Below are 17,111 nucleotides of genomic sequence, written 5' to 3' on the forward strand. Positions count from 1 at the left end.
ACTCCTCTCATCTTCATAACCGTCCATGGGAAGCCGGCACTGTCATCATTCCTCGTTTTGCAGGTGCCGAGACTGGAAACCGCCCACCCGGGGTCCCACCGCCGGCCGGCGGGGGAGCTGGGATTCAACGCAGGCTCTGAACGTCCCCCTGTCAAATTCTAAAGTCCTAGCTCATGATCCGAGAGAGCCTCTATCTTGAGAGGCAGCTGTGGGCCATGCACTGTACCAGTGCTTGCTGCGTGTTAGCTCATTTACCTTCACAAAAGTCTAAAAAGTAGGTGTATTTTCCCAGCTTTACAACTGAAACTTTGAACTCAGGTCTGATTCTAATAGCCCAGGTCCGTAATCCCTATTCAGCTTTTTGTAAAAAGTGAGGTATTGAAAGAAGATACCAAAAGACTAGAAATCTGCTCATTTCCTCCTTTCATCCAGGGCTCACAGAAGGCAGTGAGTTGCCTTGGATGCGGGGGTCTGTGAGGACCCAGACACATCACCTGGCACAGGGCCTGGCACATAGTAGGCCTTCAGCAAATATTTATGGAATGAGCTACCTAAAATGGACAAAAGCAGGTTGAGACTTAAAATCAGAGACCCCCCTGGGTGGTTTGGGGGGGACTGTAGGCCACACGGACGCCCCCTGAACCCATATGCTTGCAATACAGGCATCATCACAGCAAACTGCTCAGATCTCTGTCCCGGAAGGAAGGCCCGGACCAAGGCAAGGTTGACTCTCCAGCCCCCGCAGGTGGGTTGCTGACCCTCTCCTCTGTGGGAGGGTGAGATGTCAGGGCTTCGGGTAAGAACCAATGGGAGTCACAGCCCGCTGGGCACAGATAAGAGTTTTGGAAGCCTGCTAGGGGTGACACTTCCCACGTGGAAAGGTCAAACTAACCAATCTGCCACCATCCCTTGTAAATTGTTATGCTAAATTGGGATTTTCTGCCCCAAAGGAGTTTACCTACACCTGTGACTTGTGCTTGTGACCTGGATTACAGTCAGGGCTACACAGAGATAAACTTCTGGGTGCTGCTGGGCTGCTTTTGAAAGCCTTAGCCTTTTTGAAAACAAAATGTGCCATTATATCCCTTAAACTAATACTTTATAGCAGTGTTACTCAGTGTTTTACTTGGAAGAGGAAACCTATTTTTAAGGCATGTAAAGTCGATTTGGATTAGCCTTTTAATTTGTAGCCCTGGGTTTCTACCCTGTCGTCACCGCCTGGTGTTTGATGGAATCTTGTCAGCTGTGATTTCAGAGTACCTCCCATGGCAGCCCTGGTACCAGGGGTCAAATGGATAGCCCCTCAGGCACATAAGCAGTAACACCAGTGATGGGGGGTGGGCAGGATGTGCCATGAGCAGGGAGTCGCTGGTCCCACTGGGCCAACACCCCAGCGGCTCTCCCAACTTTAGTTGGTGGGACACTATCTCCCTATTAGAAGGGCTCCAGAATGTCACGGTTAAATGAACTTAAAGTGGTGTCTTTACTGCAGGACTTTTCAGAGCCTTTACTATGTTCATGTATGCTGTGACTCTGAAAGAAAGGGAAGAGGCTCGCAGCCGTTCTCAGCACTTTTTAATCATGGGACTCTTTTTAGTGCATATTAGTATTTCTCAGAACCGGTGCTCCCCAGAACACAGACTGGGAAACACTCTTCTAAAAGGACTTGAAGGGTGGGTTGGGGATACATTAGGAGTTTGGGATTAACATAGACACACTACTATATATATAAAATAGGTAAACAGCAAGGACCTACTGTATAGCGCAGGGAATTATACTCAATATCTTGTAATAACCTATAATGGAAAAAAATCTGAAAAAGAATATATATGTGTTTATAATTAACTAATCAATTAATGAAAAAGACTTGAAAATGCCCTAAACGTTTCCTGCAGCAGTTCCTGAGTGCTGGTCCAAGGATCACTCACAGCAGAGTCACCTGTGAGGCTTGTTAAAAACGCTAATTCCCAGGCCACGCCTCAGACCTGCTGAGGGGGGATGGGGCCTGGGACTCTGGATGGTTAATAGGCACGCCGGGGAGCTGCTTTACCGCCAGTTTGGGGAACTGTGCACTAGAGTAGGAATCCAAGAAAGAAGGAGCTACAGAGTCTCCTGTATGACGAGCCTCTACAATGTTTGTTACACTCCCCTGGTCTCCCTGTCTGCCCCCACTCCATTGCCAGCACGGGCTCCTCCTCATCTGTCCCCCAGTCCTGAGCACAGCACACAGTGTGCATTCTCAGCCCTCTGCCTTCTTTCGGAATCACCTCTGGCTCAGCAGTCACTCCTGATAGGGTTCTAGAGATGCTGGCTGAGAACAGAGACAGGTGCCCAGCCCCTGCCCTGAGCTGGAGACAGGCTGTGAATGGCAGCGAGTCCAGACATGGATTAGGGGGACTGGAGGAGGTGACGCCTGCACCAGGACTCACAGGGTCAGCAGGTTATCTGGGGCTGGGGATATTTCGGGGACAGAGGGGCGGCTGAGGAAGGCACACAGGCAGGAAGTGCTGGGCACTCCATGCCATTCAGGATGCTGGAACCCACAGTGAAGGAAGGGAGTAGCTTCCAGTGAGGTAGGAGGAAGGCCATGCTTAGGCTCCCAGCTTCTCACCTCTCTGCAGATGCTTCCAGAATCCCTGTCTCTGCCTGGTGTGCCTGCCCCTCCTCCCCCTTCCCCTCTTGGCTCCCCAGTTGAAAACCTGTCCGTCCTGTGAGGCCCAGGTTGGAACCCACTTCCCTGTGGTGGAACCAGTCCTTCCCTCCCCCAAAGCTCACCCCGCATTCTTTTTGGATCTATCTTTCCAGGGGGCTCCTAGTCTGCTCTGCTTGGCCCTGTGATGTTGGGGGTTTTTTCCTTATCCCCTTTCTCTCTGTTCAAACCCTAAATCCGACTCATCTTGTTCTCTTCCAAAGTAACTGTTAAAAAAGGACGTTTGCATTGAATGAAAAGTGAGCTTTTCAATTTACCAAAATATAGCAGGGGCCTTAAAAATGTGTGTGCCCTTTCCTTGATACATTCCCCTTCTAGGAATCTGGCTGAGGAGATAATTAGAAATTGGGATGAAGGCATGCCGAAGGATGTTTATCGTGGCAATTTTTATAAGGGCAGAAAATAAAAGCAACCTCAGTGTTTAAATGTAAGGGAATGTATAAGTAAATTACACTGTATATATAGGATGTATATATATAGGATGTATATAGGATATTCTGTATATAGAGAATGAAGAATCCACGCAAAAGGTTTTCATGATATGGAGAAACAGGAGGTGAATGGGAAAAAATCAGGATACAATACTATGTAATCTCAAGTATATAAAAATATGTAAATATACTTTCACATCTATTTGCATGTTTAAATAGAAAAGACTAAAGAAATACATCAAAATATTGAGTTTTTTGTAGAAAGAATTATTGTTGCTGTTACGTATTTTCCATACATCCCATAATTGACATAGATTTCATGTTTGTCATCAGAAAAAAAAAAACTAGAGCAATTTTTAAAAGGCAGGTGCTTTTTTTCTCACCGTAAGTTTGGCTTTTGATGAGGTCGCTTGTATGTTACTAGTGACATGTTTTGAAAGGACCATTCTGTGTGCCGTGTATTTTGTCATGCGCTGTTCTCCTCTGGGGCTGAGCTCAGCATCTTCTGGCCGCCGGAGCCCTGCTTTACCCATCACTCCCGTGATTTGCTGTCCTCCTTGGACTCACCCAGAGGCGTGTGAATTGCCTTGTCCCGGGCTGCTTGGGTGTCACACTTTGGGGTGGATGATGCCTCGGTCCTTTAACCGGCCGCCTCTGTCGCTTGTGAATGTGGTCCCTTGCCTTGGCTGATGGGGCCCGAGCACAGCTCAGCCCCATTTTCCTTTCGTACAACCAGAGCAGACGCTTCATCTGGTTCCACTTCACACTGACTGTTCCAAGGTTAATTTGGGTGCCACCCTTCAGTTGCCAATACCTGGCTTCATCTTGGGTGTCCTGTCTAGACCCAGAAGTCCTATGCTCCAGACACCACCCTCGGTGCCTGCACTAAGCAGGAGATTTCCATCGCATTCTCTCCATCACTCAACTTCCATAACTCCCAAAGGAGGCTTTATTATCCTTAGTACAGCTGAGGAAACAGGCCCACCAGCTATAACTATCCCAGGGCCCTCGCAGATCTGAAATTAGCACCCAGGGCTGACTGGCCTCAGGGTCGGCGCTCTTTGATGTCAAAGAGTTAGGGCAACTGGACATTCAAAGGGAAAGGTCCTGGTGGCACTCCTCTCCCTTTCTGTGTTAATCTGTACTACATCTGCTTTCCAAAGCCTGTGGCCATTCAAAAAGCACGCTGCCCCAAACTGCCCATGGACCTCTATTTATGTCACTATATCACTGCTAGGACAAATCATATTGGCAGTATTTATTCAAAACCTCGGACTTACAGACTTTGGACTTAGACAGTCAGAGTCACTCGGTCTGCAGATTTTGTAAGAGTGACGTGAATGGATTTGAAAGGGAGATGTGGATGCCTCTGGGGGGGCCTGATGACAGGACAGCCCAGAGTTGGGATCTGAGGCGCATGTGGCCGTCACACCGGTCCCACAGACATGCCTTTGACTTGGGGGACAGGGCAGCTGAGGGTACTTGTCTCTTCTGGGCAAGGGCTCAGAGTGAATCACATTCCATACTGTCATTGTTAATGAATTCAAACAATATCTAACATCGAAGTGGATATGTGGACATCGTTCCCACAGAAATCCACAGGAGAAGAATCCCTGACCTGTGGGAACAGGGTGGTGTACCTCAGACCCCAGAAGACCCTGGAATTCAGTGCACATCATTTAACCTCCCCCACGGGAAGACCACATATCAGCAACCCAATTGCTTGAAAGGTCAAACGGTGGTCTCTTGCTACATTACAATGGTCAAATAAATAAGAAATTAGAGTAAAATCTCACAGGTGCAGAGTAGTTTGGATCCACATACATGTCGTAAGCAGTGGGACCAGCCCAAATGAGTGAAAAAGGTCTAAGTCATTGAATATTTTTTTAATATATATATATTTTTAAAATTTATTTATTTTTGGCTGGGTTGGGTCTTCGTTTCTGTGCGAGGGCTTTCTCTAGTTGCGGCAAGCGGGGGCCACTCTTCATCGCGGTGCGTGGGCCTCTCACTGTCACGGCCTCTCGTTGCGGAGCGCAGGCTCCAGACGCACAGGCTCAGCAGTTGTGGCTCACGGGCCCAGCTGCTCCGCGGCATGTGGGATCTTCCCAGACCAGGGCTCGAACCCATATCCCCTGAATCGGCAGGCAGACTCTCAACCACTGCACCACCAGGGAAGCCCTGAATAATTTTTAAATGCAGTTTTATTGATTTTAAAAGGCCAGGTACTTAGGAGATATTCTGTAAGTGCTGAATGGATGTACTGATGAATGGATTGGTGGATGAGTAGGTAAAGATGGATGGATGGATGGACGGACGGACGGACAGTAGTTAACATATGTCACACTCTGTTCCAAGCACTGTTCTAAGTGCTTTACATTTATAAGCTCATTCAATTCTAAGATAATCCTATGAGATAAGTACTGTTAATATCCCCATTTTAAACTTGAGGTCACACAGCTGTCAAACGGCAGAGCCAGGATTTGAATCTAAGAAGTCTGGCGCTAGAGTCCTAGTTCTTAACCATGGAGAATTCATGAATACATGCCTTGATAAATGTTTGAATATCATTTTATTATATCAATATTATGCTGCTAAAGTGTTTGAAGTGTATTTCTGTAATTACATCTGCTGCTTTAAAACGAGTAAACAAGTCCAGTGCCAGCATTTCATGCGTGGGGAAACTGAGGCCTAGAGAAGGAACTCAGTTCCAGCCCCACAGCAGCCTGTGCCCGACTGAGGCCGGAACTCTGACCTGTCCATGACATCTCCAGTTTCTCACTTTCCAGTGCACCGCTGGTCTAGTGCTCGTTTGTAAACTCATCTCTCTGGTCCACGTCCAGATCCCTTCGAAGGTTTCACAATAGAGGAGCCTAAACCGACCATTTACATCAGGTTTTCCCCAGCAGCTGGTATCCCTGAAGCCCCTCGCAGCTGAGATTTCAGGGTGACTGAGAGATGCCCGTGCCCTAGAAGCCCAGCCTTTGCCGTTCACTGAAGCTAGAACTGGCTTCCAGAAGGAATAGAGGTCCTGCTGGTTGCTTCTAGCATGGACTTGGTTTTTCCTCTTCCGATTAGCCCATTCAAAGGGGGCCTGAGCAGAAATGGTGCCAGGAATATCCAGGCAGGGTGATGCATGTTCAGTTCCTGCCAGCAGGCGGAGGCAGAGCCCAGCGGTTTCAAACGCCCCAGCTGGAGGCTGGCTGTGTGCATTTAAATCCTGACTCCTCTGCTTAAATGAGTCATGCACCTCTCTGTGCCTCAGTTTCCCCCTCCGCAAAGTGGGCACAACAATAACACCTACTTTCCAAGGTTGTTCTGAGGCTCAAATGAGATCAAACACATAAAGCGCTTAGCAATAGTGCCCACAGTAAACAATCAATACATGTTAAGTATTCTTTAATCATCATAATCATCATTTTCTAGTAGCACAAATGTCAAAGGATGAGCCACATTGATCGGTTGTTCTAGAGCTTTGTTTTATTGAAAACAGATGAAAAGGTCACCAGTTGGCGTCTTAGAGACCTTTTAGTTACCCACAGATCCTTTATAATTAACCTTTAGGATGAGATTGTACTTATAGAAATACCAGGTGTTAGGGCTGAAATACATTTGGAGAAAGGCAGTGACTGACTTGTTAGCCCTAGGGCTTTAAGAACCTCACCTTCTATCAGAAGACGGGGTTCTACGTACAGCACAGCCGCCTTTGGACTCTGCTATGGGGTCCAGCAACCACAGACAGCCTTGTGGTATAACACTGAAAAAAAAAAAAAAAAATCCATTTTGTATTACTTGGCACTTTGCCAATGTTAAAAGATTTATTGATTAAAGTATTACTTACAACCGTATGTCCCTGAAGTAGCTTCAGATTCATTTACATGCTTTTTCTTTTTAAGTCATGAACACGGAGACATTGAGTTCCCCATACATTCCAAGAAAAGCATTTTTTGAAAATTTCAAACAGAATGTGATGTTATCTTTCCTGGCCATGACCTTTTTGTAACTTCCTTGGGATCCACCCTTGTTTTTCCAGCTGTGCCTGAGCTGAAGCTCCTCTGCGGGGCAGATGTCCTGAAGACCTTCCAGACACCCAACCTCTGGAAAGACACGCACATCCAGGAAATAGTGGAGAAGTTCGGCTTGGTGTGCGTGGACCGGGCAGGGCACGACCCAAAGGGGTACATCTTGGGCTCGCCCATCCTGCAGAGGTACCAGGACAACATCCACCTGGCCAGGGAGCCAGTGCAGAACGAGATCAGTGCCACATACATCAGGCGGGCCCTGGGCCAAGGGCAGAGCGTGAAGTACCTGCTCCCCGATTCCGTCATCACCTACATCAAGGAGCACGACCTCTACGCCAGCCTCGGAGAGAATGAAGGTTAGTGGAGCTGGGGAGGGCCAGCTCCTCCTCCACTGATCTCGTCCTGAGGACAGGGCCCTTACAGTCTTTGTTTTCCAGAGTATTTCCATTTTTCATTTGGTTTGTTTTAACAATGATTTTGTTTGCGAGGCATCTTCTGTCCCAGGAAGAGATACCTTCTTCGGGGAGGAGCAAATGTTTGCATCACAAGGATGGACATTTATCACAGAAGTTAAAGTGGTGTGGCAGGTCATTAGGTTTAGACAAAAGCTCTCAGAACCTCTGGATGAAGAAGGCTTCTTATTTTGTAAATGGTAGTTATGGCTGCTCACTGAAGGCAGTTCTGCACATGGCAGGGAGCCCCTGAGGGTCAGATCAGAATTGCCCACAAAGCTTTTTTTAACTAGGACCAGGTGCAGCTTGCTGGTCTTGATTGGAGAGACTTGACAGGATGCTAATTACCAAACAGTGGGCTTTGTCAGTGCCTTGTTTCCACAAAGTAATGCTCATGGAGGAGAACAAAATTTGGAAGCAACACTTTGCTGATTGACATTGAATCTTACTTTACAAACCGTAGTCTGCCTACCTACTGGCCAGTGATAAAATTTAAACTAAAATCTTTCTAGGTAGTGATCCTCAAACAATATTTTTGATACAATACATACACACACATATATATATATATATATATATATTAAACACAGCTATTCTGTAAATGCCAGGGCTCCTGATTTCCAGGTTTCTAAAAAAGAACAGAGGTAAAACAGATGCCTTGACTGTTCTAGAAGATCTTTTTGAATGTTTTATGACTGCCTGCCTGTTTGAATATTGGTGAAGGGATAAATAATAAATTGACGTCAAAAAGCACTAATGAAAAGTTTCTTTTTTTTCTTTCTTTGTTATATTATTAATGCCTGATGTACCAGCTGTTGCTTTTCTTTTTAGCTACTCCATGAAATTTGCTACTGTTCCAATCGAACTGGCATGAATTTAAAAGTTTCCATTCCCGGGTACCAGCTGTGGAGGAAGCAATTGCTTTTCAACACCAAGCAAATGGTTCTCTAAGCTCTGGGTTGATGGCTGTGTTCTGGTGAGCCCCGAAAGGTGACCACAGGAGCTGGTGTGTGTGTTCAGGATTTTTCCTTCCACTCCCGATTAGGAAGAGGTTTTGACTAGCCTAACTCTGTTTGAGTTTACTCTTTCCACTTGCTGAGCAAATGACTGAACTCATTTAGAACTTCTCCAGGATTTTATCTGGTTCATGTTTGCTACAAATTTAACCGTGCAGAAACGCAAAGGGTCAGTGGGAAGAATCTAGTATCTCCCCAAATATATCCCGGTGTCTGCAGGTGTGTCGGGATGGACATGAGTGAAGTAGGAAATCAGGGTTTCCTGCATGGAGAGTCGTGGGGCCATCCCGTGGGAGGCTCCAGACTTCATGCCTGCAACCTCTAAAGCTGCTGGCTATCCCCCCACCCTGATGAGTTCTACCCTCAAGAACTTCCTAAGGACCTTGATAATTCAGGGGAATAGGAATCAAACAGCCCTGCCCAAAAGCTGGCACAGCAAGCTGGGTGATGTTAACTAGCTCCCTTCCCCACCGTGAGCCTCAGTTTCCCAATCTCTAAAATGGGGAGGTTTGATTAGACATCCTCTCAATTCTCTTCCAGCTGATTTTCTAAGACTCTGAGTGCCTGTGACTTCAGCCTCTCCACCCTTCTTTGGGTCCAGTACACTTTCTAGCCCAATTGGAAGCTCCCTAAGGGCAGGAGTCTGTGTTTTCTTTGCTGCTGTATCCTAAGCGCCAAGACATTTGCTACTCCAAGTGTGCTCCCAGGCCCAGTGTTTTCATCCTGGGATGAAATGCAGATTCTCAGGCTGCAAGCTGGTTAGAAATGCAGACTCTCAGGCTCCACCCCAGACCTACTGACTCAGTATTTGTATTTTTTTTTTTTTTTGCGGTACGCGGGCCTCTCACTGTTTTGGCCTCTCCCGTTGCGGAGCACAGGCTCCAGACGCGCAGGCTCGGCGGCCATGGCTCATGGGCCCAGCCGCTCCGCGGCATGTGGGATCTTCCCGGACCGGGGCACGAACCCGTGTCCCCTGCATCGGCAGGCGGACTCTCCACCACTGCGCCACCAGGGAAGCCCTCAGTATTTGTATTTGCATAAGATTCACAAGCCATTCGATGCATCGGCCTAGAATAGCCCCTGTTATAATAAATATTCATTTTGTTTTGAATAAACTGAATGTATGGCTGAAATTGCATCACATTTACTCTGGTGAATAGCTCTGCAACATTGCCCCCACTGTTCTGTGTGGAGTACAGAAGTCAAAGGATGAAAAAAAAGCAAAACAGCTGTAGTGCCCAGGAAAAGTGATGGAGAGGGAGCCTGTGGGTGTGAGGCAGGGCTTCTCACCCTGGGCGCTAGTGACATTCTGGGCCACAGAATTATTCGCTGGGAGGGGCTGTCGTGTGCCTTGTAGGGCGCCTAGCAATATCCCTGGCCTCTGTTCATTAGCTGGTAATAACACCTGCCCATTGTAACCACAAAAAATATCCCCAGGCATTGCCAAATGTCCCCTGGGCACAAAATAACCACCAGGCCCACTAGTTTTAAGAGTATGGCTGGGCAGGGAGGATATGTATATGAGGAATGGGTCTCTGTTTCCCAAGAGGGAAAATTAGGAAGCTGCAGCTTAATCTTACAAAGGACTAGTTTGGGGGTGGTGGTGGGGGTCCCTACCACTCATGAAGTCATGTTTATTCTGGGGGACACAGTGCTGTAGACAGTAGGAATTAGATGCTACATCCTTGACTCAGAGGCACCCCAACTTCAGTCTCCCTGCACTCCCAGGGTTCAGAGTGCTTTTCTCCTCCATGTTTCACAGGCTGAGGCTTCCACCCTACCCCATACCCTCCGTCCTGATGCTCAGGGCCCCACAAGTGTACACTCCTGATGAGTGGGAACCGGTAGTACTATGATTATAATTATGATTCAAAATTCAGGACTCATTTACTCAAATCCTTTTACTGAGGACCCCTCCTATGCCAGGCACTAGACTAAACAGTAGGAAAACGAACAATGGTGAGCAAAACGGACACGGTCTCTCCCCTCAAGAAGCTTACAGTCCAGGGTGGAGATGGCTAGGAATCGACTGTTCACGCCACTAACCGTGATTGCAAAGCGTGTTGAGGGCTCTGCTGGGCAAACATACCACGTGATGTGCCAGCCAGAGACAGCAGGTTCCCTGTGAAGTAAGGAAGCTTAAGCTCCAGCCCCTCGCTCACCAGGCCCTTCCCAACACTCTGGAGGGACCTTAATTATTTACGTATCTAATTTCACACTCATAATTGTTATTCTTTCTCTGGAAAGGGGCCTTCAAGATTGTACAAAGTTCAGGCTCTGTAAGGCATCAGGGATTCACCCTGATGACAGAGTATAGACAGCAGGGAAGAAAGGATAGATTTGAGACCTGAAAGATGAATCCATGAGACTTGGAGATGGATGGAGGCAACTGGCTTTCAGGCAGAATGAACCGCAGGTACAAAGGCCTTGTGGCAGGAGAGGGCAAAATAGCATGACTAGCTAGATTCATCATCACCTCCTTAAGAAGGGGTCGATCATTACCGTGTGCACACGGTAGCAGGCATCTTGGCACGCCACCATCTATCTCCCTGTGCAGCCTTTCCACGGGCTCAGGGCACCAGGCCCCGCTAGGTTGAAGGAGATGCCTTCATCTGTCTGATTCATGGCTGTATCCTGTGGCTCCCCCCGGGCAAAACATTCATTTCTTAGCCTTTACATACATCGTCCCCTAAAATAAAACAGCACAAAAAAACCCTACCATATGTATATATATATATTTATATTTATATTTATTTATATATTTATATTTATACATATATATAAATTTTTATACTCTCGTTTTATCCCATTGATTCATGTAGCCTCCTTTTTTCTAGTATCAGAAGAGAAAATATGTATCACTGCTATGCTCCTGACTTATTGCATTGACACCGACCTGCGTACCTGATTTCACGTTCTTCTCCATTCCCTCGGGCCTTCTTTGCATCTACTTTGCCAGGGTGTTTTGTTTATTTTGCAAGAACAGATAAAACAGTGGTTTGGGCTCCTGGGTAAACAGAATTTCCCCCCCTTAAATAAAGGATCTCCTGTGATAGCACACGCTGCACAAATGAGCGGAGCTCTGGATCCCGGCCTGAGGAAAGGATTTTTCATTTACAGTACTGTCTGTATCACTTGGGACAGAATGATGTGAAATCCCATTTTAAACAGATAGCGCTCTGGATTCGCAAGGCACATGTGGTAATTGAGTTAATACCTGAATATGAATTTCTTCTCCCCGTCCTCACACTTCCTATGCTAACAGTGTTTCTGCCTTCACTTTTTACAAGGGTCTCCATGCATAGACTGTGTTCCATTTCAGCCATGAAGTTATTTTCTTGGACCAAACCTCAGCATGTTAGATACACATGTGTGTGTAACTCTTAAACAATCCATCATAATGCACCTAGGCACACACCTCAGAATATTTTAGAATTGTTAAAATAATCCCCAAAAGACTTGCTCATGGCCCTATAAGGGACCCTAAAGTTCATCTGGTTGGTCCCACCTTTCCCAGATTATCAGAACACTGAAATCCCACAAAGGTATGGAAGTATCGCTATTAGAAACAATAGTATTGTGTTTTGCGGTCAAGTTTAGGGAGCCCTACCTAACTTTCTTCCTCCTGTTGGAAATTCACAATGAGAGTTTGCATGCCTTGTCAGTCTTGCTTTCTCTACATCCCTCATATGCAGCCTCTTTTCTCCATCCGCCCTGTCCCCTCCCAATCTAGACCCCCATCATCTCTTACCTGGACCACTGTGATGGCCTCCCTAATCCACTCCTGGCCCCTGAGATCTGTTCTCCACATCAGACCCAGAGCAGTTATGTGTGTGTGCAAATCTGGGCATACCCCTCCCCTGCCCACACTCCTTCCAAGGGACACCAGGCGACTCCAATGGAAGCCACAGACTGAGGAACACATTTCCAAAATGTGTATCTAATAAATGACTCGTGCCCAGAATATGTAAAGGACTCTCTTAAAAATAAGCCTAGGGCTTCCCTGGTGGCGCAGTGGTTGAGAATCCGCCTTCCGATGCAGGGGACGCGGGTTCGTGCCCCGGTCCGGGAAGATCCCACGTGCCGCGGAGCGGCTGGGCCCGTGAGCCATGGCCGCTGAGCCTGCGCGTCCGGAGCCTGTGCTCCGCAACGGGAGAGGCCACAACAGTGAGACGGCCGCGTGCTGCGGGGGAAAAAAAAAAAAAAAAAAAAAAAAGCCTAAAAACCCAATTAAAAACAATCCAAAGATTTGACTGGACATGTGCAGGAAGAGGGTTAACCCAGCAGGCCTGATGCTGCTGGATAGAAGGCTGGCCCTTGGCTGGCATCTGAGAAATTGGCTTTTGGAATATTGCCTACGTGTCTAACTGATAAGGCTGTTTTGTCTGCCTGGGGCACTGAATCTGGGTATACCAGCTTGCCTAGACTGTTTATACAAGCAATGTGATTTGTAGTGAACATCTGCCTTCCTTCTAGGAGTTTGGAATGTCGGTAATCACAGCAGGTCGTGCAGGCAGAATGCTACATCACCAGCCCACGATAAAAACCCTGGATTCTGAGTCTCAGGCAGGCCCCCCTGGACAGAAACAATGCACAGTGTTGCGGCATTTCACTGCTGGAGGAAGAGGCGCGTTCTGTGCGTGTTCTCTCTGGAGGGAGAACTTGGGAAGCCTTCACCTGGGCTCCTCCAGACCCCACCCCATGCGTCTTCTCCCCTGGCCAGCCCTGCCGTGTGTCCCCTCACTGCAGTGACTCATTGCCGAGACAGCTAACTGCCTCCGAGTCCTACGAATCCTTCAAGCAAGTCACCAAACATGGAATCCTGGAAGCAAGACACTTGGCCAAAGGCGACACGGGAATGACAAATAAGCACAAAAGAGATGCTCAGCCCTGTTAGTCTTTAGAGAGCCACGGTGAGCTACCATTCCACACCCACTGGAATGGTTAGACTCAATCCAGCAACCCCACTCCTAGGTATCCGCCCAAGAGAAAGGAAATCATTTATCTATGCAGACTTGCATGTGAATGTTTGTAGCAGCATAATTCACTATAGCTAAAAACTGGGGAAATTCAAAGGTCCATCAACTGGTAAATGGATAAAGAAGTGTGTTTTGTCCATACAATGGAACATGATTGAGCAATTCAAAGGAACAGCTAGTGATGGATACCTGCAACAAAGTGGATAAATCTCAAAGACGTGCCAAGTGGAAGGAGTCAGGCATATAGGACGACATATTATATGATTTCATTAGTATGAAATTTCTAGAAAAGGCAAAACTATAGAGGCAGAAAGCAGACCAGTGGTTGCCTAGGGTAGGAGTGGGGATTGGCCACAAGTGGGCACAAGGGAACTTTGGGGGGTGTTAGGAATGTTCTAAAACTAGATTGTGGTGATGGTTGCTCATTTATATAAATTTACTAAAGCTCATCAAGCTACACACATAAAACAGATTTTGTGGTATTTAAATTACACCTCAATAAAGGTGTCTTAAAAAAAAAAATCCGGCTTCCCTGGCGGTGCAGTGGTTGAGAGTCCGCCTGCCGACGCAGGGGACGCGGGTTCGTGCCCCGGTCCGGGAAGATCCCACATGCCGCGGAGCGGCTGGGCCCGTGAGCCACGGCCGCTGAGCCTGCGCGTCCGGAGCCTGTGCTCCGCAACGGGAGAGCCCACAACAGTGAGAGGCCCACGTACCGGAAAAAAAAAAAAAAAAAAAAAAAAAAAATCCTTCTGATCTTCCTTTACATGCTTTGGGAGTGAAGACCCGGCTTCTCCTGGGGTTGGCCTGCTCCTCCCCCCCGCCCCGCCCCCACCATCCTTGCCCTACCCACCCCAGGCCCGAAGCCCTTTCACTCTCTGCTCCAGCCCAGGGCATTTTTCAGTGTCTCACACTCTCCCTTCCCGAGCCCATCAGCATTTCTGCATATACCCTGCCCTCTGCCCATAAGCTGTCTCCTCCTCTTCTTTGGGCTCGTTCGCATTTCTTCTTCAGTTCTGAGCCTCAAGTCACTTTTTCCGGGAAGCCCTCTCTGAGTCCTGATTAAGTTAGACTTGCCCGCAGTACTCCCAGCTCACTGCTCTCTTTTGGGAGAGAATTTCATCACTCGTGAAATGACTGATTCGATGGTGACACCAGGTTCCCTGAAAGCAAGAATTTGTCTCCATCATTGTTCTTTTTCCCCAGCACAACTCCTGGATCATAGTAGGGGCTCAATAAATATTTCATCAAATAATATCCAAATAAGAATCTTATGAGCTCTGAGAAGCCCGTAATAAACACACACACCTGTTGGACTTTATATAAACCAGTGTTTCTGAAGCATGTTTGCACTTGGAATCCTTTTTATACACACATGCTTGAGGAGCACAGCCTCTGCATGAGGCTGTGTATCTGTATGAGGAACACAGACGTCAAAGGAGCAGTTTACAAAGTTCTTATCTAAAGCTTTTTTCCAGTTTTTTGCTGCAATAGACTCCCTTATACATAAGCCCTTATAAGCTAGTGCGTTTGTGGGATAGATTCCAGGAGTGGTACTGCTGGGTCAAATGGTATGTGTACTTTTTATTCTAATCAGTGTTACCAGATTGATTTTTTTTTTAAGTAAATTGAATTTTTTTAAAAAAACAGAATCTCACAGAGCGGCTCAAAATTTCATTTCCTTATTCCTTTGCAGGGAGTCACCTTCATTACCTTTCATACATGCCTCTGCAATATCCGTCTCTTTATTCCAACAGACAATCTGTGTGGAAGAGTTTCAGGGACTCACTCGCCTTAGAGAGACATAGCTGTTTGCAGGCAAACCTTGTTCCTAGTGTTTGCTGGGTGCCTCAGTCGAGGATTCTTTTTTCTTTTCAGTACAGGAACTCCTCAAACTCGCCCAAATAACAGAGGTGGGAGCACAGGTGTTATACGGATGTCAGGAATGGGAGGGCCCAAGGATAGAACATGTATACAGGGTTCTGGAGAGAAAGAAGAAATTGGCATTCCCTCCCCCGCCCCCTTCCCCTCTCTCCCTCCTCCTCCTCTCACTCGCTCTCTCTCTCCCTCCTGCTCTGCCCCATCCCCAGACTATCTCTGCTCTGCAGCTGCAGCTCATCATCCTGCAGCTGGCACACCTGTGCCCACGTGACCCTCCACCTTAACCCTTGTCTCAGTGTCACAATTCTAGATTCCCCAAGAGATTCACTGGCCCTGGATGGACTTGTCCACCTGGTCCATGTGGCAGTGACGTCTCTGCAAGGGGGGAGGGTGGGCAGGAAAGAAGTGACGGACACTTCCCACACTCGGGTAAGCGCCCACAAAATCGCACAGTAACCCAGTCATCTGTGTACACGCCTCTTGCAGGTGGTGCTATAGGAAAGGATGCTGGTGGAAGATGCTCGTTCCTGGAGGGAGAAAGGGAAGGGGGAGTAGAACGACAGCCAGGTGTCAATCTCTCCTTCTCCACTCCTCCCTCCACTGTGGGCAGACAGACAGGGGCCCAGGGCGGGTTGGGCAGAAACTAGAGGGAGTCCCCCAGGGCCCACAGGTCTGTGCTTGAGTAGCCGTGGGTCTGGGAGAGCCTGGCCTCCCAGGGCAGGGCAGAGTACGTGGGCTGCCGCCGGACTAGTGAGCCGGTCCCCTCAGCCGGATCCTGCAGAGGATGCAGCATCAAGCATAGAACATGAAGTGTCAAGCCAGGGGTGGGTCCCAGTCCTCAGCTGCTGCCCAGAGCCTTGTCCGGACCTCACAACCTCACTGGGTGTCCTAACTTGGCCCAAATTCAACTGGCTTCTTGGCAGGACTGCAAGTTCGTACAGGGATGTTTGTGAAGTGAGTGTGGATTTCCCGGGCGTCTCAAGATGTTATGTCATCCAGAGACCTGTCTTTCCCAATTTCTGCCCTGACCTCCCTCTCTCTCCTCTGGGAAGAGCCTCTCCTTGGTGATCCTAGAGCCCCTGCTTGTCCCCGTCCTGGCCCCAGCCACCCTGGATGCCCCCGTTTCCGTGGCTGTCTCCCTGGCCTGACTGCACCCAGAGACTGTTACTGAGTCCAAGCTCGTGCCGCTTGCCACATGACGGGCCAGTAAATTGAGAGATGAGTCTTTGGGGCAAGGCATAGCGACTTTATTCAGAAAGCCAGCAGACCGAGAAGATGGTGGACTAGTGTCCCAAAGCTCCATCTTCCCTGAGTTAGCATTCAGTCTTCTTTTTATTCTAGAAGGGGAGGGGGTAAAGTCCCGGTTTGGGGATGTATTAATTCCTTCCTTCCTGCAGCCAGATAGGCCTGGTCAGGAGGTTTTCTGTGAGCTAAACAAAGTCATTTTAGCTTAATACTCATTACACGGGAGGCAGGGTTCCCAGAGATGGACCGTTATGTATAATGTAAGCTTACAGGCAACATCCCTTTAGTGACAAACTTGTAGCAAGAACAGTAGAATACAAAGGTTCATGGTAAAAGAAACATCCAATATGGTGTCAGATGTGTTCTTGCCTATTACAG

General features: G+C 47.8%; 1 protein-coding gene across 4 annotated transcripts in view; it reads left to right on the forward strand.

Annotated features, from left to right (window-relative positions):
- Positions 1–8,378, forward strand: part of NMNAT3 (nicotinamide nucleotide adenylyltransferase 3) — a 113,556-nt gene extending 105,178 nt beyond the window's left edge. For all 4 annotated transcript variants that reach the window (XM_067033685.1, XM_067033686.1, XM_067033687.1 and 1 more), the window contains 2 exons: positions 663–745; positions 7,175–8,378. In XM_067033685.1, the coding sequence (XP_066889786.1) occupies positions 663–745; positions 7,175–7,524 (433 nt within the window). In that variant the 3' untranslated portion in view covers positions 7,525–8,378. The remainder of the gene's footprint in view (positions 1–662; positions 746–7,174) is intronic.
- Positions 8,379–17,111: the final 8,733 nt, after the last annotated feature.

This window comes from Kogia breviceps, chromosome 5 (assembly GCF_026419965.1).
Source record: "Kogia breviceps isolate mKogBre1 chromosome 5, mKogBre1 haplotype 1, whole genome shotgun sequence".
Taxonomy (NCBI): domain Eukaryota; kingdom Metazoa; phylum Chordata; class Mammalia; order Artiodactyla; family Physeteridae; genus Kogia; species Kogia breviceps.